The sequence below is a fragment of the Takifugu flavidus genome, chromosome 14, assembly GCF_003711565.1.
Source record: "Takifugu flavidus isolate HTHZ2018 chromosome 14, ASM371156v2, whole genome shotgun sequence".
Classification (NCBI taxonomy): Eukaryota; Metazoa; Chordata; class Actinopteri; order Tetraodontiformes; family Tetraodontidae; genus Takifugu; species Takifugu flavidus.
In genome coordinates, this window is record NC_079533.1 from 6688089 (window position 1) to 6709153 (window position 21065).

Consider the following 21065-nt stretch of genomic DNA (forward strand, 5'->3'; position numbering starts at 1 on the left):
TCCACCTTTTTCCTCCTTCACCACGATGCGACGTCTCCAAGAGTTGCGTAGCCAGACCTTAAACCACCAGACACACGGTTCAAAGTTTATTTCATTCTTTAAATGTGATATCTTCTAACACTATGAATGTTCAGCCATTTCACTACACTACTTTAAATCCTCACATATTCCAGTAGATCCTCATTAAAGCCAAATGTTTGGACGGAATAAATACAGATTTTTTGGAAGCAGACAGACCCAGACGAGGCGTGACTCCCGTGGCCAGGTTGCCCTGTGGTCCCCCCACCCAAAGAATCTGCCAAATATTCAGGGTTAAAATCAAATCTTTAATATCCTGGGGCAATTAGCATTTTGACTGCAATAATACGGCATTAAACAATTAAACGAGTTAAGCAGGGAAAGAGAACCCAGCCTGCTGAGAATTATTCACATGAGGGGTTTTATGGGTCCGACACACGTGCACGCCGTCTAACCGTGCAGCAGAATTTCCTGGGGATTTCAGTGCAATTAAAAATTCAGCTTTTGATTGATCAAAAACAGGGAGAATAAACAGAGAAATAGGCACAATAAAGGAGGTCAAATGAAGTGACTGATAATGTTGCAGAGGTCAGAAATGTCCTGACGCTTGCAGACTCGTCTGAGAGCGAGGAATGGAACACGTGGAATACGAAAAATGGTTTCATGTCTTTTCAAAGTTGGACATCAGTCTTCGCTGTCCTCGTCTTCGGCCTCTTCTTCGGGCTCCTGCTCTTTGGCTGCAGGGGTGGGGGCAGGAAGGTCCAGGCGAGCCCACGACATGGCTTCGGACTTCTTCATGGCTACTTCGATCTTGGCGGCCATCATGTTGACCAGACTCTTACTCACGTCGATGACCTGCAAGCGATGAAGAGGAGCTGAAACAACGGAACGGGGCCGTGCCGAAGTCACCGCCAACGCCCAACGAATTCATCAACGATCCGCTTTGACACTTACGCCCCACAAGCTGATCTGCTGCTCAAACTCCTTCTCTCCCTCAAACACCACGTGAACGTTGAGCTGAAGGACAAAAAAGCAAAACAGTAAAAACGGATAAAAAGGGGGTTTCGAACCCGTCTGCCGTCGCCTCTCTCACCGTGGTGCTGTTGGCGTCCACGTAGCTCAGCTCTGGGATGGCGTTTTTGGCGTAGATGGAGATAATCACCTGAGAGCCAGTCTGGTGCCAGTCGAATCGACACGGTGCCACTTTCTTACCCTACAAAGACATTTTACAATTTAAAAAACAAAGCAACGACAGTTTTGACGTGGACGTGCGCTAGACAGCCACGAGATGGCGCCACAGCGGAGGCTCTCACGCGCACCGTGTCCTTTTTCCTCCACATATGAGTTCCCTTGGTGCAGCCCTCTTGAGACAGGAAGGTGTTAAAATCAGAGGTTTTCCTCTTACAGCAGCTCCAGTATTTCATCCTGGAGATGCAAGAACAACACACACCCATTGGAGTTTCAGTATTTGTGGCTTGTGGAGAAAAAACCAAGAGCGTCTGTGGCCGATGAAATAAAGCACAGATGTGGTAAAGCTCTCTTCAATAACATGGACCATATATTATACCGTATACTAACCCTTCATGGAAGATGGGGACGCCAGGGTGGTAAGAACACACGTCCGAATTGCTCGAAGGTCCATCAAAACTCTAAAGACAAAATAAAGTATGAACTGACTGTTTGAAATGAAAATACGACGGAATTTTAACCAAAATAAAGAAGAGAAACACTCTTGATCTTCAAAGATTCAATAGTAGAGTGGAACTATGTCAGAGCTCTCTCATTAAACTGTTTCTTATTCTCATAACAGAAGAATTCTGGGACTAAATTGTACGTTAAAAAAGCCTGACACTTTGGATTTTATGAATAACTCGCCTTATTAATCAACTACAAGTTGGCAGCCCTTGATAAAATATCGTAATGGCGTTCAATCAAATCAGATCAAACACAATTATGAAATGATTAAAGTCTTAGCTCAAAACTGAAGTCAAAGTAACTCTTCTAATATTTATTTTCTGAATCGTGGCTTTCTGCTGACACCCCAGATTAACATGAGCCAGAGTTTTATTTCCTTACATTTTAATCAAATCAAAGGCAGACGAGGATGGAAAATTGTGTCCATTTTGCTGAGACGTCAGGGTCACTCTGAGCTCCGCAGTCTCTTGCCATTAGTTTGGTTGTCTAGTTTCATAATTGTTCATTTCAATTTACAGCAGGAATTTGCACCAAGATACAGCAAAGATCTTAAAAGTCGGAGACTGGAGGAAGTTTCACTTACTTTCGTGCACCCTCCATTTTTACAAGCTGTTCCTATCTTGACTTCATCACAATCGTCGTCTAGAAATCAAAGAGGAAGAAGCGATTGTTAAAGGAGTGACTGATCAGGGAGGACAAACCCCCCCTAGATGTGCATCAACTCCACCGCCAGCGTGACCCAAGTGGCCAGGGCGGGTTTGTGGTCTCGCCTTTTGTCTCTTCTGCGTTTTCAGTCAGCTTCAGCTTGGCCAGCGCCTGCTTGAGCGAGTCCGAGACTTTCTGCTTCAGTCTCACCGTGGCCTCGTCCGGGCTGGAACACAAACACGACAGCTTGTACAACAACAGACCAAAGCTGCCGCTTAAAGCAGGAGCAGAAAATGGCTTCACCTTCCACAGCAAAAATCAATAAAGCAGTTTAAAAATGCTCCATTACGCAGCAGCCTCCTTCCTTCTGAACTCTGAGGGGAGTATTTAAGGGTAAAGCACGGGGAGAATCTTTGACATACTCATCAGTGCCTGACTGATGTGTGGTACTGACCCGTTACTCATGACAATATTAATAAACAGGGGAAACGTAGCGGCATCGCCACAGCTATACCTCGGTCTTCGTATGGCTTCCTGGGGCTTTGGTGCAGATATAATATATTCATTAAACTTGGGTTTTTGGTCATTGACGTCTTTCTTTTCTCCTGAGGACTTCACCTCTGGCTTCACCGGCTCAGGGGGCTTCTCCTGGTTGTGAGGACCTTTTGTGCAGCCCTGAGGGGAGCAAGACACGTGGTTGGAACTGCAGTGTGACTGATCACTCTGATGTCACCCCCACAGGGGTGAAAGTCAGTGCACATAGACAGACGAGGTGATACAGACGTGACAGCTGAGGCTTCATATCAGAGCGCTGAACAAAAGTGGTCACTCACAACAATGCTGAGGAAATCTGAGAAGTCAGTGGTTCTTCGTTTGCAGCAGGACCACCCCTGGAAAAAGGATCCGTTTAATTAGACCCCATAACACGACGGTCAGTAAGCCATCGTTCCATCGTTCGCTAAAGGCTTTGCTTCTACCTTCAATGCGTCGTGAAATACCGGAACTCCAGGGTGATAGACGCAGACATCTGTCATCAGGAGGAAACACATGGCAAAAAAGAGAGGTCAGTATTAGAGATCGAGACGAGGCGTCGTTGAGGAACCCGAGAGTATTTAACCAATAGTTGTTTAAAGATCTGATTTACATCAGGATTTTTTTGGTCTGATGAAACAATACATGAAAATAAGGTATCAACAGGCTAATATCACAGTATGCCGAGGAACAAAGTGTAAATCAAATGATTCACATGAGCATTAATACTAACCTGGAAACATCATTACCCTATTTTTTTTTAATTAAAAATGTTCTTAAATGATTAATTCCAAAATGAGTGAAACAACTGGTTAGGTGATGCTGTGAAGCTTCATTTAATGTGCAGTCTGAAAGGCACCGTTTTAATAAAGGACAACAAGTCCAAGGTCCGCAGACAGCAATGATAATGCACCCTGCCGCCATCCGTCTCATTAAAATGGAAATTAAACGTCACTCCTACATTTACCTCTTGGTAACACCTGAAATGACTTGAAGGAAAGTCCTGTTAGTCCTGAGAGCCGGGAAGCACAAACGTAGCTAGTAGATCATCGTCATAAACGAGGAGAAACCCAAGGGAACCAACAGAAAATCCCTTTAAATCAAAACTGGAAAGTCTGTACCTCAGCAAGAACCTGACTGCTGCACAATAAATTTACAGTGGTGGGGTACAGAGCTCCGATATTAGAGGGGTTTCAACACTAATTCAGCAGATTTGGTCCCTGCAGGGGTGAAAGCAAAGGAATGAAGCTTCCTTAAGATGCCAATTACAATGCTGCTCCCTATAATAGAGAATGGTGCGTTTAGGGTCGCTTGAGAGGTTTCTTAAAACCCTTGTTTCCAATTATCACTTATTTATTTGCTGCTACACTGCGGATCTTTTGGCTTCATTCATTCTAATTTTTACTCGCCATGAATGAATCTATCAAGCAAATTCAGGTTATTTGTAGCTCACCATAGTTTAAGTTCGGAAAAATCCTTCTTTTTCTTAAACCCTTCGTGTTAATGGGCTACAAATGGGATGAGGCTCGGTTGGAGTGATTAAATAAAAACAGAATGTGGGTTCTGAAGTTCTAGCGAGCCATGATGTCCGGGACCACGGTGGTTCCGACTAGTCTGTGTTAGCCTCGACCCTGAACGCCACACGAGCTAAAAAAAAGGGCTAAAATTGAGAGAAGCCAAAGGTTGCCCGCATGTCGGTGGATCCAAATCAGCGGTGTCCGCACAATAAGCGGTGACTGGAACGACACCACTAGATACAGACAAGAGTTGCGGGAGTTGCGGGGCACAGCGGGCCTGCGCTGTCGAAATTTCCAGATGATCTGAGGTTAGCTTACCGACAGACTGCTGCCACACAGAGCAAGAATCTACTTTATCTGGGTCCTACTTACCGTCTGGGTTATTTTCTGGATCGAAACGCTGCCCACACCCCTTGTTGTAACACAAAACAGACATTGCGGCGGGTAAAATAGTTCAACTTTACTGAAAACGAGACACTAACAGGCTCGCATGTGTCCGCTGCCCGCTGTATTACCTTGGAGTCACTTCCGGGTATTTTCGGCTCCACTCGGCAAAGTTCGGCCGTTGCCTCCGCCTCCTGCGTCCCTGCGAGCGAGCGCACCAGCGGTCCCGCACAACTGATGCCGACCGCTTCCAAACTTGCCTTTTGCGACTCGTTCTTCACTATTAATGCAGCCTTAAAAGGGAAACTTAATTGCTGTAACGTTAGATTACGCCAACTAAACTGCAGCCAACAGCCCGCAACATTGGGGTCCCTGTATTAGGATGCATGAAAGTGGGGCAATCGCTATTTAGTTTTAGGACGGCTGCAGCCTACAAGACAACAGCAGCGGCTTTTGGCAGCGGTGCACATTAATTTTCCATTTCGCGCTTCATCATCGACTTATATGCGACTAATTTAGCGCCACCATTTTTTCCTCTCTTTTTTTCTACTGTTGTGGGACAGAGGATGGGAGATGATTTGCTTTTATTGACTACAGCTGGTACGTCTGAAGGTATGGCACGCTGCGATGTGTGAGTGAACTTAATTAAGCTGCACACTATAGACATAATTAACATTTTCGTCAGCTTTGCATGGCCTTGCATGGGGAGTCCGACTGGGGAGAAAATAAATGGACCCTAATATCTCCCGAACCACCCCCTCTGGTCAGTGTCGAGTCGTTACATTCTGACTGCGTATTACTGGGTACAGATATTAATCTCCGTAGTCCTTCATGTAGCAGCGTGTAGTAAATCTCGCCTCGCCACTATTCTGTTCTATGTTTGAAGTTCAGTTATGATTTTAAAAAAACAAAACTATTGTATTATGTATCCTATAACTTTGAGCATTCATATTTATTTCCCTAGTCATTTGTGACCCTAATTAGAATTTTTAATAACCTTACAGTTTTGAAGTTTGGATAATAATGCGTTCAGTAGTTTTTTTGGTCCCAGTATGTTTCCAGTAGCAGCTGTCTCAGGAAAAGAAAAGCATTGTTTCCTTTTAGGCACTCCTTATCATCTCCACAGTGAATATTTTAGATGCATAGTTTAATGTTAGTTTAATTGGTGCTGAGATGTGTTTTATGGAGTTGTGTGAGCTTTCATCTGGTTCGTTTAACGATATACAGTCGCCTGTTTGAGACTTTTGAGCTCACAATTCCGTGAGTGCAACACCCAATATGCCGTCAGATCCCTGGAAGGACCAAGCCGTACCCCTGAAATGAGCTTTTAAATTTCTGGCTGTTGTTTTGTAACCCTCTGTCAAATGTTTCAGCAAAGAATGAATGTTTTTAACTCGGTCTCTTTTTCTGTTGCTCTTTACCGATATAGGATGACTCGATGGTGGAATGGTGATGCCTAATCGTTGGGGAAATATGATTCCTCTGCCCATCCCCACTTGTCATTTTCATTTTTTTTCCATCTACGTCCTCCACTGTTTGCTCCCAACACATGCCCAGTTCCTGACAGAACCTCGGGCGGGACAAGGCCTTTTGCTCTTCACCCAGCCCGACTACAATGTGTCCATCTTGGAGAACGCCGCTCCAAGGACTTACGCCAGATGCGATGTCAAAATGGGCATCAACCTTGCCCCTCCCCGAACTTTAGAAATAAAATATTCCATTCAAACTGGAGATAGTGAGGGACTCTTCATGGCTGAAGGGTTTGTAATGGGGGATTTCTGTTTCCTCCGTTTACGCACAAACGGAGCCAGCGGTGCCATATTGAATCGGGAAGTACAAGACAGTTACACATTGACAATAAAAGCCTCCGCTCAGAGAGGTCTAGAGGCCTTGGCCACTGTTTATATCAGAGTTTTGGATACCAATGATCTCCGTCCACTCTTCTCCCCAACCTCTTATTCATTTGTTGTTCCTGAGAGTGCCCCCCTCGGTGCCAGCGTTGGACGGGTGACGGCCACAGACGCTGACATGGGCTCTAATGGGGAATTCTACTATTTCTTTAAGAGCAGAGTTAATCTCTTTGCCGTGCATCCCACCAGCGGGGTCATCACTCTGACAGGTAGACCCAGGATGGACAAACAGGACCGCTTTGAGTTGGAGGTGCAGGTGGTTGACAGAGGCATGAAACTCTATGGAAACAACGGCATTAGCAGCACCGCTAAGCTGCTCTTAACCGTGCAGCGAGTGAATCAGTTTCCCCCCGTTCTCAGTGCCGTGGCCGTGGTCCCTTCAGTGTCGAGCAAGGACGCAGTCTACGCCATAGTGACCGTAGAGGACCGAGACGAAGGAGTATCCGGGGACATCGAGTGGGTGTCGATCATTGAAGGTGATCCATTTGAACAGTTTGTGGTGGATCGCTCCCCTCTTGGAAATGAGTACAGCGTCAAAACTTCTGATCTGGTCGACTGGGACAGCTTTCCGTATGGATGCAACCTAACGTTACAAGCTAAGGACAGGGGTATACCCCCTAGGTTTTCCAACACCCAAGTAGTTCAGCTGTTGGTTACAAAGCCAGTCCCAGTGTTGGCGAAATTTGAAAAAGATGTTTATGTATTTAAGTTGAGTGAAATTGCTCCCCCGGGCACTATTGTAGAGGTGGTGAAAATCTCTCCACCCCCTCCGAGTGTCAATTACAGCCTCTCAGATCAAAAGTGCTTTGATATAAACCCTCTGACAGGAGTTATTATGACCAACCGTCACCTGACGAGGATGTCTCAGGATTTCATGGAAATGGAGGTGGTGGATATTATTAGTCAGCAGCGGGCAACGATCCAGATCACCATAGAGGATGCTAACGACAACTCACCGGCTTTCAACAAGCCCTTCTATGATATTTCGATCAATGAGAGCTTACCTCTAGGCACAGTTGTCCTTGTGGCGTCTGCCACCGACAGTGATAAAGGAGAAAACGGGTTTGTAACTCACACAATAGCTGGTGAAATGTCTCTCCCATTCTCCATAGACCAGAACACCGGGGAGATAAGGATCACTCAAGATCTGGACTTTGAATCTTCCGATGATATCTATTCTTTTGCAGTTCGTGCTTCAGACTGGGGAGCTCCCTACAGAAGGGAGAGTGAGGTTAATGTCACCATCCGCCTCATAAATGTTAATGACAATCCACCTCTTCTGGAGATGGTCTCTTGCAAGGGAATGATAAGCCGTGACTTTCCCGTCACCCAGACAATTGTCACCTTGTCGGCGGTGGATATAGATGAGCTGGGTATGGTGAGGTACAAGGTTGTGTCTGGGAATGAGCTGGACTATTTTGACTTGAATCCTGAGACGGGGACATTGTCATTGAAAAGATCTCTAGAGGAAGCGAGTTTGAAAAATGGGCTGTTCAATCTGAAAATTGCTGCAACAGACGGAGAGTTGTTCTCCGAACCGACATACGTGAACGTGTCTGTGGTGAGGGGGAGGATGCCACCCATGGGGTTCAACTGCAAGGAAACAAGGGTGGCTCAGATGTTGGCTGAAAAAATGCTCTCAAAAGCATCTGCCATGGCTAGAGCAAGACCAGATGAGATCTTTACAGACATTTTCTCTATCAATAAACAAGCTCCGCAGTTTGAGGCCTTACCCACTAGCATATTAGTCAGAGAAGATCTTCCTGTTGGCGGGAGTGTGTTTGAGGTGAGGGCAAGAGATGGAGACGCAGGCTTTAACGGTCGTGTCCTCTTTTCTATATCTGACGGTAACAAAGGAAACTCCTTCAATATCAACATGGAGAATGGGTTGATCACTGTATTCCAGCAACTAGACCGGGAACGATTGGATCGTTACTTCCTAAATATCACCATCTATGACCAGGGCATTCCCCAGATGTCCAGTTGGAGACTCCTGACTGTGATCATTGAAGACACAAATGACAACGACCCCCAGTTTTATCAGGACAGCTTCTCTGCTCTCGTTTTGGAAAACGCTGCTATCGGTCTGGAAGTTATTTCCATCAGCGCCTTTGACAGGGACATGGGTCAAAACGGGCAGCTCTCCTACAGGATGCAAACCAACGTCCCGCAGTTCGGCATTGACAGTGAAACGGGAAGTGTTTTTGTAGCCAGCCACTTGGACAGAGAGACCACACCGATGTTCACGCTGAAGATCGAAGTCAGGGACAAAGCGGAACGAGGCACTCGAAGGTCATCTGTCACCACCCTCAGTATAATCATAGACGATGTCAATGACTGTGCGCCAGCTTTCATACCCAACAGCTATGGTGCCCGGGTGCCAGAGGATCTACCTCCAGGGGCTGTTATTACCTGGGTTCAGGCTCAAGACCCAGACATCGGCCCTAGTGGACAGGTTCGATATGCCTTGATGAATGACTTCAATAGTACCTTTGAGGTAGGTGAAGTCAGAGTTGTCTGCATAAACTGTTGCATATGCTGATGTTCGCTTTTCTGGCAGTTTGTGATGAATAGGCTTCTAATGCTTTGAACAGATCGATGCTGTAAGTGGAGTCTTGAGGCTCAGGAAGGAACTGGACTTTGAGAAACAACAGTTTTTCAACCTGACAGTAATTGCTGAGGACAGAGGAGTGCCCAGTTTCATCAGTCAAACATTTGTGGAGGTGGAGGTGCGTACTAAAGTGATCACGGTAGCCAAAGTCAACAGCAACCAACATACTTAATATCAGCCTACACTGAATATAGTCATTATGGAACTTTTTTCAGGTGGTGGATGTTAACGAGAATTTGTACGCGCCCTATTTCCCCGACTTTGCCATGAGAGGATCTGTGAAGGAGAATTCTCGCGCGGGCACAAGTGTCCTGACAGTCAGCGCTAAAGATGACGACAAAGGGCGAGATGGTGCGCTGAGATACTCAATCAAGGGCGGGAACGGGCTCGGAACCTTCACCATTGATGAAGACACAGGTGCGATAACATTTAATTAGGATAATACATCTCTCCCTCTCTGCAATTTCAGCCGCCGTGTCACCGCTCTTTTTTTTTTCTTCAAAGTTTCTAGCCTTTTTAAAAAAAAAAACTGTAATTAGAAATGTTGCATTGTTTTTAAGTTTTAAGGATGAGAGGAGACGCTCAGGTCCAGTCAGGCTCTCATGTGGGAGCCGTACATTCATTATCATAATGAGGACAGCATGACAGGAACACTCTCCGGGCCTCAGGCCGCTCAGCGCGGCCGAATCCCCCCGTTGCATGCATAACATTGATCAAGGCTGCAGCCCCTTTCTAGGAGTCGGGAAATCACTGTGACTTATTTAAGGAGGTCTGACCTAAAAAAACGCCTGTTGATGTCTGCAACTGTCAAGTCACGGTGGAAACCATGTTGATCCGCAGTCGACCCTGCAAAAAGTGGAAATACGATGGACAGAACTGTATGAACGAGCCTTAGTAAACATCAGGGACTTCACTGATTTACACCTCCTACAGTGTAACACAGTTTGTCTGTTTTATGAGTAAAACCCAGTTATTTGTTTTACAGAGATCAATTAAAACAATAGATGACTAAAGCAGTAAAAAGTGACAGAACATTGCCTGGAAGGGCATCACAGCTCTGGTCAAGCGAGAGGAAAGATCTGGTCAGAAAAGGAGAACGTGAGGTGGAAGCTCTGAAAAGCAAAACAAGGCGAGGAGTTAATGCCAGAGAAGCAGAGGTAAACAACCCAAGAGGCGCTTCTAATGGACCCACCCAAGTCTCTGCCAGTGGTGTCAGTCCTGGAAGGCAGGAAAGGAGAAAGCAGGACGTCCTGGGCCCACTGAAATCGATTACAGACACCTCCCTGAATAAGAAATAGGCAGCATCCATGAAGGGATTCAACAGTTTGGGAAGAGGTACCAGGATGTTAGCTGTCCCACACCTATGAATGTCTGCCTGCACATGATGTCAGCAGTGCAAGATGGCAGATCCTAGACTTCAGCTCTGTAATTCCAGAGGAAACGCGGCATCATTGTAATTTAACGGCACTCGCTGTGTGGAGCAGCCACTCTGATTAAGGGTCTGATTAAGGGGCAAAGCCTCCAGCTAGCCTTCCCCCTTGGTTTATTCTTTCCAGGAAAGGTAGACAAATTTAGCAGTCTAGATACTGGAGCCTTCACGTGTTCATGATCACCGTCCTATTTTATGTTTTAATACATTTTAATAGATATAAAGCATTTGCTCATTTCAGTTTGGATTTGAAGTCCTAAGTATATAAACTATTTGCTATTATGCTTTGTTGGCCTCTGGAAATGAAGTAATTTAGCCAGTAATTTATTTTGGCATGTAATTATAGGGAATACACTTCACAATACTGTTGCTTTTCCCTTCGCACTGGTCCCTACTGTAAATGACTCGCACTGGATGCCTGTATTGACCTTTAACTAGGCTAATTAGTATTGACTGAAACCGAGAGAGAAACAGATGGTCAAATGAAGAGAATGCCTCTTCTCTCTGTACCACTGTACCTGATGTTTGACCCAGGCTCGTGCACACAAGTGTACACTGCCTACTCATCCTAACACAGATCTCCACAACAGGCTGTGCTAAAACCTCAGCGAGGAGCCTCAGAGCCGCTGAGGAGACTTGTGCCGAGTGCCGATTTTCCAGGGGAAATCAGAGTGCTTGTTAGAGCAGAAAGGAATATAAGTGAAGTGAAGGGTGGAAGGGAGAGGGTGCAGGGGAGTCTGGAATCTTTCAAAAAGAGTCAGAAGGAAATACAGCTCTCTTCCTCTCAAGCCACTTATGATGGGATTTTTTTGTGATGTTCCTCCTTTTTCCTATGAAGCTGTGAGATGATCACCACATGGCAAATATTCCCCCTCATCAAGTGGTTCAGTTTCTTGTAGGTTAGTGCAAGTCAAGCGTGGACAGAATAGTGCCACTCTGTCCCTCCTGCCCCCCCTCCCGTGTGTTTAGCTGCCATGTTGAGTAGCTTTGCTGTGACTGCTTGTCAATCTGCAGCACGCACTCCCAAATCTAAGCATGTGAACACCGACTGTGACAGACTGTCAAAGGGACTGAAAAGGACAGAGAGGAGGGATAAAGTTTAAGAAATGTATGTTTTTTTTATACGAGATGCTCTTGCTGGCCTGGCCCAGCGCACGTCAGCCCTGCTGGCTGTCATGAACTCGGCTCGCATGAACTAGCTGCTCCCGAGGTAAAGCAGCCAGTGTTGGGAGCAAAGCGCGTGCAGATGGTGTGTGATCTTCTCCAGCTTAGATTTCTAGCTCTGCTGTATTTTAAAGAAAAATCTGTATGCTTGCCGTGGGTTAGGCAGAAAGCAAACCCTGCAGTTTCCTATTGGGCAGCTGTTGGGAGCCTGCGCTCCTGATAGAGCTGTTTTTAATTTACAAGAACATGCATGTTCAACAGCTTTTATGTAGGTGGTTGTGTGTCTTTCTTATCCGCTGCAGAGACATTTCATCAGGAACTAGTCATTTATGGGACAGGATGGGGTTTATTTAGATAACCACATGATTCTTTTATCAGGAGTGGAGAAATTGAAGTGACTTGACAGATGATATAAACCTAATCATACTGTTAACTCCGAGATTAGACAGGATCCTCTGACCTTTCAGTTGTGTTTTCAATCTTTGAAGTGTGTTATTTGTGGTGAGAATGGATGCTGTCAGGTCTGATTTAGGTAGAGTTTACTGAGGAGTGCCTGTCGGTCTTAAAGTTCAAAGAGCTTTTGAAACAGCCCGCTCCGTGCTCCTCTCTGCTCTCTGCCGAGCTATCTCGCAGAGATGAGATGAGGTTTGAAAAGGACACGGTCAAGGACAGGAGGTCGACGATGCGTTTCAGCAAACACTCTCACAATGCATCGTGTGCATCCTGCTTTGTCGTAATCTGACAAACACACATTCCTGATGAGGTCGCACCTTCGCAGGGTGGGAGTCCAGCACATAAAAGGGCTTATTGGAGCTGATTTGTATGCACGTATGGCCGTCATGTGCACGTGGAGGATGCACGAGTGTAGACCCAGCAGCAGCTGTCTGCAGCGCAGCGCCAAAGTTTACAGAGCATTTTTACTTTGTTAGATCTTTTTACATTTAGACAGATGAGAGAATACTTGATTGTTTTTGTTTTTTTAAATCTGAACATTAGACATAAAATACTGTATCATTGCAAATGATCAAAAATATATTTCCTGGTACCATTCAGGGGAAAAAACATCAATGAAACTACGTCACTGCTGCAGGACGTTTGATGTTCAACACCTACAAATGTAACTGTGTGTGTCTCCGGCTTTGTGTAGTTGTAGTTTTTAATGACAATGGGGGAAGAAAGCCTCATATTATGCCTACGATCTGCTGTGGGGATGACTAAATAATGTCTTTATTTAACAAGAAATGTATCAATATACCATATATAATTGTTTTACATTGTATTAATGTTCATTTTCAGTGCCAAGTTACTCTTATTGAAGGCAAAATACTTCAAGTGTATGTGACATTGAGTTTAAATAAGTGCTTTTTGAAGTGTGTATTAACATGTTTTTTCTCTAGTTTGGATAAATGAAAGTGACAGTTGTGATCTCACAACATTGTGCGTTAGTGCTTCTGGCGGTGTTTGGTGTCGTGCCGTCAACGAAGCACGTGCGACAAATTTATATTTATATTTCTGAAAAAGTGAAAGAAAGAAATGGAGAGACTCTGTCATCTATTGTGTTTTCTTCATCTCCAAGAGGTCACCAGAGCTGTCAGCTCCTCATCTTCCTCAAGGCCACAAAACACACCAGTCGATGTGTGTCTGCCTGAGCGGGGCAGGTCAGGGTACGTTTTGGCACTGAGCGATTTGCAGCCAGAGCAGTTTGGTCAGCTGTGATTAGCCGCGAAGAAGCTGAAACGTTGAAGGTGACTATAGCGGCGCCGCTCGTGCCCGTGAATGTCACTGACGCAGAGACGCAACGTTTACTGCTAATGTCCGTCTTTGCCTCCCAGAACTCAATATTCAAAGGCGCTCCTATATTTTAGGGTTGTATCATGGATGATGACCCTGAAACTGGTCCCATCACACACACACACACACCCACCCATAATGCTATTTAATGGCCACGTTACGCTCTTTCCCTTCGTCAACAGGGGTGATTTACACTGCTGGTATTTTGGACTGTGAGAGCAAAGACGCATATTGGCTCACCGTCTACGCTACAGACAGAGGGGTCACGCCACTGTCTGCTTCAGTTGAAGTCTTCATTCAGGTACCTGCACTCCAGCACACACACACACACACACACACACACACACACACACTAGGCTAAACATACGCTTGTGTGGTAAAGAAATGCTGTCCCCAGCAAAAATGTTAAAGTCTCCCCTGTAAATTGTGTTTCTACTTTTATATACAGTTTAATATGCTCTATTTTAAAGGTTTATCCATATAAGTGTGCTTAGAGCGCGACACTTTTCTGATGTTTTATGGTGTTTTTACATGTTTATAATTTGATTACTGGCAAAAAACTTTAAAATTAACTATGTGACTCAAAACTAGATATTTCTATGTAGCCTGAAATAAAACTGTACCACAATTCCTCCAAATGATGCATTATTTAAAATATTTTGCGACAATAATGAAGCAACTTCTGGCATGACTCACTGAGAGCTCAGACAAACTGTCTTTTATGTTCTAATGTTCTACACTTTCTGTGTATGAAACAGCACAATAATTGTGCTGCTGAGGCTGACGGTGCTGTCGTGGATTATGAGCAAAAGGTCCCCAGCGGAGGGAATTCTTCGCCTGGTTTTCCCTCTCATTTGACACTAATACATAAATGCATAACATAAATAAATAAACTTGTTTTTTCTTGCTCCGGGACGTTCAGCTGTCAATGTGTGACGGGCTCTTTTACCTCTTCATCATGGACAAAAGTAGGCTGAGAAATCAGGCCCAGGTGCTCCTTCCCCCCGTCCTCCGGCCAACATGTTGCACCTGGTGTTTGGCATAAATTTTCCGGATCGATGCTGTATGGAAATTACTCGCTCGTGCATTTCAAGTCTGACATCACGCCCCCCCCCCCCCCCCCCCCCCAAGTTCCATTCCACAAGGTTTTCATTTTAAAGTGACTGAAATCTGCAAATTGATTTCCCTCTCAGCTGTCCAGCATTTAGAATGATTTATTAATAACATATTACTTGGCTACAAATCAGAAGAAATGAAGGAACTATCGTTTAAACATTAGATGTTTTTTAATAAATTGAGATGTATGTGAGCTTTTATTTCAAATTTATATAACAGAAATGTCAAGTGCTATTTTTGGCATGTTCCCTTCCTCCTGTGTTCTCCCCTCTTCTTTATCTTCTCTCTGCCTCTCTTAGGTGGAGGATGTCAACGATAACGCTCCTCTCACCTCGGACCCCATCTACCACCCAGTTGTCATGGAGAACTCGCCAAAGGATGTGTCAGTCATCCGTATCCAAGCGCAGGACCCTGATCTCACCTCCACTCCCAGCCGCCTGAGTTATCGCATCACTGCTGGCAACCCGCAGAATTTCTTCTCTATCAACCCAAGAACAGGTGAGAGTTGCAGTCCAACACACCTTTAGCAGCGTTTCATCCGTCTGCTGGTGGAAGAAGGGTTTTTGCAACACAAATGAGGAAAATAGCTTATAAGTTTGGATTTTGGAACTTGTTTCTTCAAAATAAAACACGGGTAAAGGTGACTTTCTTAAAGTGTTTTGTGAAAATACCAGCATATCGATGCAATTGTGCCTGAAATATCAAGATTTTCTCGAGGTTCCATCTGCATCCAGAGAACAACCCTGGCCTAAAGTTTTGAGGCTTTTCCAGGGGAAAGTTTGAAACTTGTTTTTAAATGGTTTTTGAGAACTAAAATTATGTCCCAAATAATTAAGTGTAACGAGTGTTTTAGTGAAGACTACAGGCACATTTAGCTCCAAACGAGTCTGAATCAAGCAGCTGATCAAAAGCTGTGACCTCTACGTTGCTGCTGCAGCCTGTCCCGTACGACTCCATTTCTCTTTCACCGGGCCTGTATGAAAATGCTTTTACTTTTCACGATCATGGATGCGTAATATTGACAGTGAGAGAACCTATTTGAGCTGAAGCAGGGTGAAAAGGCTAATATTGATCCCAGTAAGGGACAGACCAGTCTTCACGCACCCATTAACATTATTAACTTCTCCTCACCCTCACTTCAAGCGTTTAAGAGTGAGATATCTTTAATCCAGTGCATGCGAGCTCTTAATACTTGTGATTATATATTTCTGTGTGTGTCTGTGATGGACAGAGGGAGAATCTGTGCAGCAATTTAATCAATTTATTGACTGGTTAGAGCTGTTTTAGTGAAGGACAGAGATGAAGCTGCTTTGTGTGCATTCACATGTGCTGATGCCTCAGTGTGAACCATGAAACACACTCAACAGCTGTATAAAAACAGCACGTGTGTGTGTGTGTCTGAGCGTGTGTGTGTGTGTGTGCATGTGGGTGAATTTCCACCATCTGAGCCCAGACGTCTGCCTTTGCAATCCCTCACGTTATTTTGCCATCTTTCATTCAATAATTCCAAACAAACAGAATTCCCACTGATCAATACTTTGCTTACACTGGAAGATGTAACTATCCTTTATATGTAACTATAATTTATACGTACCTATCCTTTATATGTACCTATCCTTTATATGTACCTATCCTTTATATGTAACTATCCCTTATATGTACCTATCATTTAACTGTGCAATAGATTCTTTTTGCTTGACAGTATTTCTGATGCTTCCTGACGTTCCTGCTTTATTTCACACTGATACTGACACTGTCAGTCTATCAGGCTGGTTGGAAAACGGCTGATTGAGAGATCCATTCATCAATCGCTTGACACTGTTTACCCAGGCAACGATGTTTATGTGCCACTCGGATTCATCAGAAAGATGAAAACCTGTCTGGCTCAGTTCCTCACGAGGCAGCCGTCAGTTATGCAAGCGGTTAACCTATTAGTATCTGCTTGAAGTTTTGAGAGGTTTCCCCCCCCTTAAATCTGGGTTCAGCTTGACTCAGGCTAATGCATTTTTTAAGTTTACTCTGGAAACGTCAGTTTGATGAGTTTGAGGAACTGCAACAATTCCCTAAATGTATTGAAGCACAACTTTGCATGAGTGTGTAAAATGTGCTTTGACAGCTCGCAGGACTGCAGATGTGTGACGGAAGCCTGCCTCCTGGGGGGAAAGGGTGACTACACAGCAGCTGAGTGTTGACACAGAATGCACTTTTATTAAAAACCCTGTTGAGATCCACAACAGTCACTTGCTAAATTAATTCTTTTTTGATTGGAGTTGTGGATTAGTGACCCAGCAGTAATTAGCATTTCGGGATCCACCCATCATTGATAAAATACCTCAAGGAAGAATAAACCACCAGCATCTTATGTTGACAGACCCGGGAATGGAGCTAACAATCATCACAAAATCTAGCACCTACAGTGGAAGGACCGCCCAGACTGGCAGAACTGTCTTATAGTCCATCAGGGCTGAAAGAGAGCTGAGAGCCTCCAGCATTCCCCAGCTCAGCGCCCAGCCAGCTGCAACCTGCAACAGAGAGGAAAATCGAAGGCAGGAAGCCCCACATCCTGTGGCCCAAATACAGCAAGAAGAATGAGCAGGAGACCATTGATGCAGACCTGGTCATCCTCCTAGAAAACCCGAAGGGTCCTGTTGAAGACTGTTAAGTGACCTGAAGTCCTCAAGAGTGTTGACAGGTTGGTGGAAGAATGAAGGCTACGGAGAAAGAAGTGGAAGAAGGCTACAGGCATGGAAAGATATAGATGGCTGATCTCCAAGCTTCAAAGCATACAAAGTTGAGAAGAGCAGAGCATCTCAGAGGAAGGGCCAGACAAGGAACCACTTCTATCTACATATTTGACCAGGAAAAGAGTAGAGAAAAGGGAAAATAGCCCCAAAAAGTCAATAAACATCCTGGCAGAGCACCTGAGGAAGACCTACTTTGATGAGGAGAAGCAGAAGCACGAGGCAGTCACCATCCCTAAAGACGTGCCATCAATTCATGAAGGTGGCACTGCAGAAGGGAGCAATACCAAAAGCATGGAGAGCAGGACACATCCTTATCCCTAAAGAGAAGGACCTCATCCATCAGCCACTTTCATCAGATGAGATCATTGTCAAGGAGCGATCTTCTCCAGTGTCTCAGGGAACAACTTTATTGATGCATCAGTGCAGAAGGCCAAGGTCCAGAGTTTCTCAGGATGTCTGGAGCATCATCTGGCTCCAGATACAGACTGCCATGAAGGAACAGAGAGACCACATGTGGGTTTCTTAGACCTTGCCAATGCCTTTGGTTTAGTCCCTCTCAAAATCTTGTAGATGGCCTTCAACTACTTTAGCCTGTCAACCCACATCCCAGACTTGATCAAGAGCTACTTTCAGGATCTCCAATTTTGTGTAACACCCGATACCAAAACCACTGCCTGGCCAAATCTGGACATGGGCATCATCGCAGGCTGCACCATTCACAATGGAATGGCTGCACAATGGAAGCAGTCATATGTTCCATAGACGTAGCAGAAGCCCAACGACAGCGCTGGGGTTGGAGGGTGTTGAGACTCACATGGCGTCTCACGTGGATTCAGTTTCATGAATGAATTTAGCCAGAGACTGGCAGATGTGAGTGGACCTCCATCAGAGGCTTCCCCTCGGAGGGTGGCATCAGGGGACACGCTCACAAGCCATCAAAGATCTGAACAACACCGTGGAGAAGATGAGCCATTGGCTGTGGTGAGGAGGAGCAGCTATCTGTGGGACACACACCCAGGCTTGACCAACCCGTGGAGGGCCTACCTCAGCAGATAAATAATTACCAAACCTTCAACAAACCCAATGCTTTCTGTTCTCCTCCTCGCTTTTGCCATGGAACCGCTACTCTAAATTCACTCCTAATTTGCTTAATTGAAGTTAGCCTGCGTGGCAAGCTCAAGGTGACACTCTAATATTCACGAGCACTGGAACGTGCGAGCAAGCCCGCGCGCCATTAGTCAATCCAGGGAATGTTGACTGCACTTTGGTTAAGCATCCAAAAATAATCCCACTTCAATGCAATGCTTCATTACCCTGAAAAAAACACAAAGCTCCGTTCAAGAATTTACTGTAACCATTCGACTCAGACATGCACGCGGAGAGCATTTCTTCTTGTGCATGCTAATATTTGTGCACGTCTCTCTCCTTTTGTCTAAACATGCGTTTGCTTAGTGTATTATTTATATAAAAATTTGGGACAAGGCTGTGCAAATCATAAACATTTGATAGTGTAGTTAATGAAAAATCTGTTATAGTTGTGAGTCTGTGTGCAGAGTCCAGAAAACACTTCCAAGTGTCTCGATTGCCCACGACGCCTCTCGACTCTTCCCCCCGTGCATGTGTGGAATAACTGGGCAGCTCTGTGTCAATCAAGTCATTTCATTGAAATTAATGAGGAAACGGCTCTCTTTGATGCATTACTTGATCTGAGCAAACCTTTCGGACACGTCTTTTAGAAACACCCTGTTTGGCCGGTACTTATGAACCCTCTCAGACTCCCAACCTCCCAACTGACCCGACATCTTTGACCCCCAGGGATAACTGTTGGTACGAGGTGTCCATGTTTTCCACATCATTTTCCACGTGCGGCTGCGGCGCTGCGGAGCATATAGAAGATTGATGACCACGTAAAGTGAAGAGCGAAGAGGGTTTAACTTTCACACCCTACAGCTCATTGGCTTTCAGTGAAGTCATGCTTGCTTGGCTCATAATTACGCTTAAGTGTTTTGTTCAGAAGGTCAGCGCGGCGGTGTGGTTGGAAGGCGACGTCAAAGCTCTGCTGTTACACGGGACAGGTTCGGAGGAGCTGCGGCACTTTAACCCGCAGAGATAAAACGCCATTTTTAAGATCGATTGAAGGAATGAGTCTCCAAGGTTAGCAAATAACTGTTTTAGTCCACAGAGGTGTAAGGCGGCACAGCGGTTTTCATACCCATTTCTTTCTCCTGATTTAAGAAATGATCCTAACCCTATCACCCGTTCCCTGTAAAAGCCTTAAATTAAAATCCTTTAATTAAAAGTCGACGTGACAGTCATTTTGTTTCTTGGTGGAGGCAGAAGAGTGCGAGACCATTTTTTAAATTTCTTGGCACCTCCGATGTGCTTATTTTTTTAATTCTCTGATGGTGAGTTACACCTTTAAAACAACTGAGCACATTCCTTTATTGTAACTTCCACTCTCAGACATTAAATGTTGCATAAATCATCCTAAAGTAAAGAATTGCTGAGTGCTTACAAGGCAGCAGGTAATTTATTCTTCGGTCTTCAGACAGCCAACATTAAAAGTATTCCTCACAATCAGCTCGTGCACTTTTGGGTTCCACCATTCCGTTTGAGTTCAGCCCTCCTCAGCGTCAAATTGTTCTGAGCAGCGATCTTGACAAGATATTCATCATCGGGAATTGAAAGTGCTCGTGGAGCCAGAGTCACAACAGTGTCTGGATCTCTCCTCTACTCATGTCCACACCAGGCGAGATGGGATTAATTTACTGCAGAGCTGCGCTCTGGTGGATTCTCTTTGCCTCCTCAATGGCAATATTTGCAGAAGGCACATCCACACCCACCTCTCTGTTCATACATTATTATTATATATAGAACTGTTCTATATTCTCTCATACATGGAGATGAATCCTGGGTTTCATGCTCAGCAGATCTAATAGTCAGAAGAGGGGAAAATAGCTTGAAGCCATCCTAGGGTCATGTAAGGCTCGTGCGCTTTCGTGCTTTTTCATTAATCATTTCTGAATTAATCACAGCCTTTTCGCTGAGAAATATTTTATTGAGTATTCATGACAGCAACAGGTTGGACCTAGAATATCTGCCTGATACGAAGGAAAATTAGTCTTTTTTTCTTGAAATGGTTCATTTCTCCCTTCAACTCCTCAGATCTTCATCAGGGGATTAATATTTAATTTAAGGATATCATGTCGGAGAGCGGCTGCAAAAGTGTCTCGCTGTGGGAGATTCATAGACGGGAACATTTAGGGTGACAGTCATCGGAATACACCTAAGACTCGTGCCATATTCGCCACACGCTATACTCCCATGCTAGAAATAAATAACAGTCGCCCTTTTGAGATCGACCTTGTGGCTTTAGATTCTGACTATTTTCATATTGTTCTTCACCTCCCACTTCAGCAGAGAGGAGGGCTCGGTGTCATCAACTTCAAAGTCCTCCATTTCTAGCTCCCAGAGCTTCGCTCTTTGTGTTGTATTTCTTGGCTTTGCCCC

At 44.9% G+C, this 21065-nt stretch overlaps 2 protein-coding genes across 5 annotated transcripts in view; one reads left to right on the forward strand and one right to left on the reverse strand.

Annotated features, from left to right (window-relative positions):
• Positions 1 to 305: 305 nt before the first annotated feature.
• chordc1b (cysteine and histidine-rich domain (CHORD) containing 1b) lies at positions 306 to 4915 on the reverse strand. The gene is made up of 11 exons (XM_057054362.1): positions 4779 to 4915; positions 3336 to 3385; positions 3192 to 3248; positions 2873 to 3033; positions 2484 to 2584; positions 2297 to 2355; positions 1597 to 1667; positions 1338 to 1443; positions 1112 to 1231; positions 973 to 1035; positions 306 to 873 (listed from the first exon to the last, which is right to left on the reverse strand). The coding sequence occupies exons 1-11, from the start codon at positions 4840 to 4842 to the stop codon at positions 703 to 705; spliced, it is 1023 nt and encodes a 340-aa protein (XP_056910342.1). The 5' UTR covers positions 4843 to 4915; the 3' UTR covers positions 306 to 702.
• A 495-nt stretch (positions 4916 to 5410) lies between these two features.
• LOC130537492 (protocadherin Fat 3) overlaps positions 5411 to 21065 on the forward strand; it is a 49632-nt gene continuing 33977 nt past the window's right edge. For all 4 annotated transcript variants that reach the window (XM_057054357.1, XM_057054359.1, XM_057054358.1 and 1 more), the window contains exons 1-6: positions 5411 to 5553; positions 6220 to 9197; positions 9295 to 9429; positions 9527 to 9728; positions 13878 to 13996; positions 15111 to 15309. In XM_057054357.1, the coding sequence (XP_056910337.1) occupies positions 6237 to 9197; positions 9295 to 9429; positions 9527 to 9728; positions 13878 to 13996; positions 15111 to 15309 (3616 nt within the window). In that variant the 5' untranslated portion in view covers positions 5411 to 5553; positions 6220 to 6236. The remainder of the gene's footprint in view (positions 5554 to 6219; positions 9198 to 9294; positions 9430 to 9526; positions 9729 to 13877; positions 13997 to 15110; positions 15310 to 21065) is intronic.

Coding starts and splice junctions, on each gene's coding strand:
- chordc1b (XM_057054362.1), bottom strand. CDS start 4,842: ATGTCTGTTTTGTGTTACAACAAGGGGTGTGGGCAGCGTTTCGATCCA. Junction 3,386..4,778: donor TCCAGAAAATAACCCAGACG/GTAAGTAGGACC, acceptor TCCTGATGACAG/ATGTCTGCGTCTATCACCCT. Junction 2,356..2,483: donor AAACGCAGAAGAGACAAAAG/GCGAGACCACAA, acceptor TTTGATTTCTAG/ACGACGATTGTGATGAAGTC.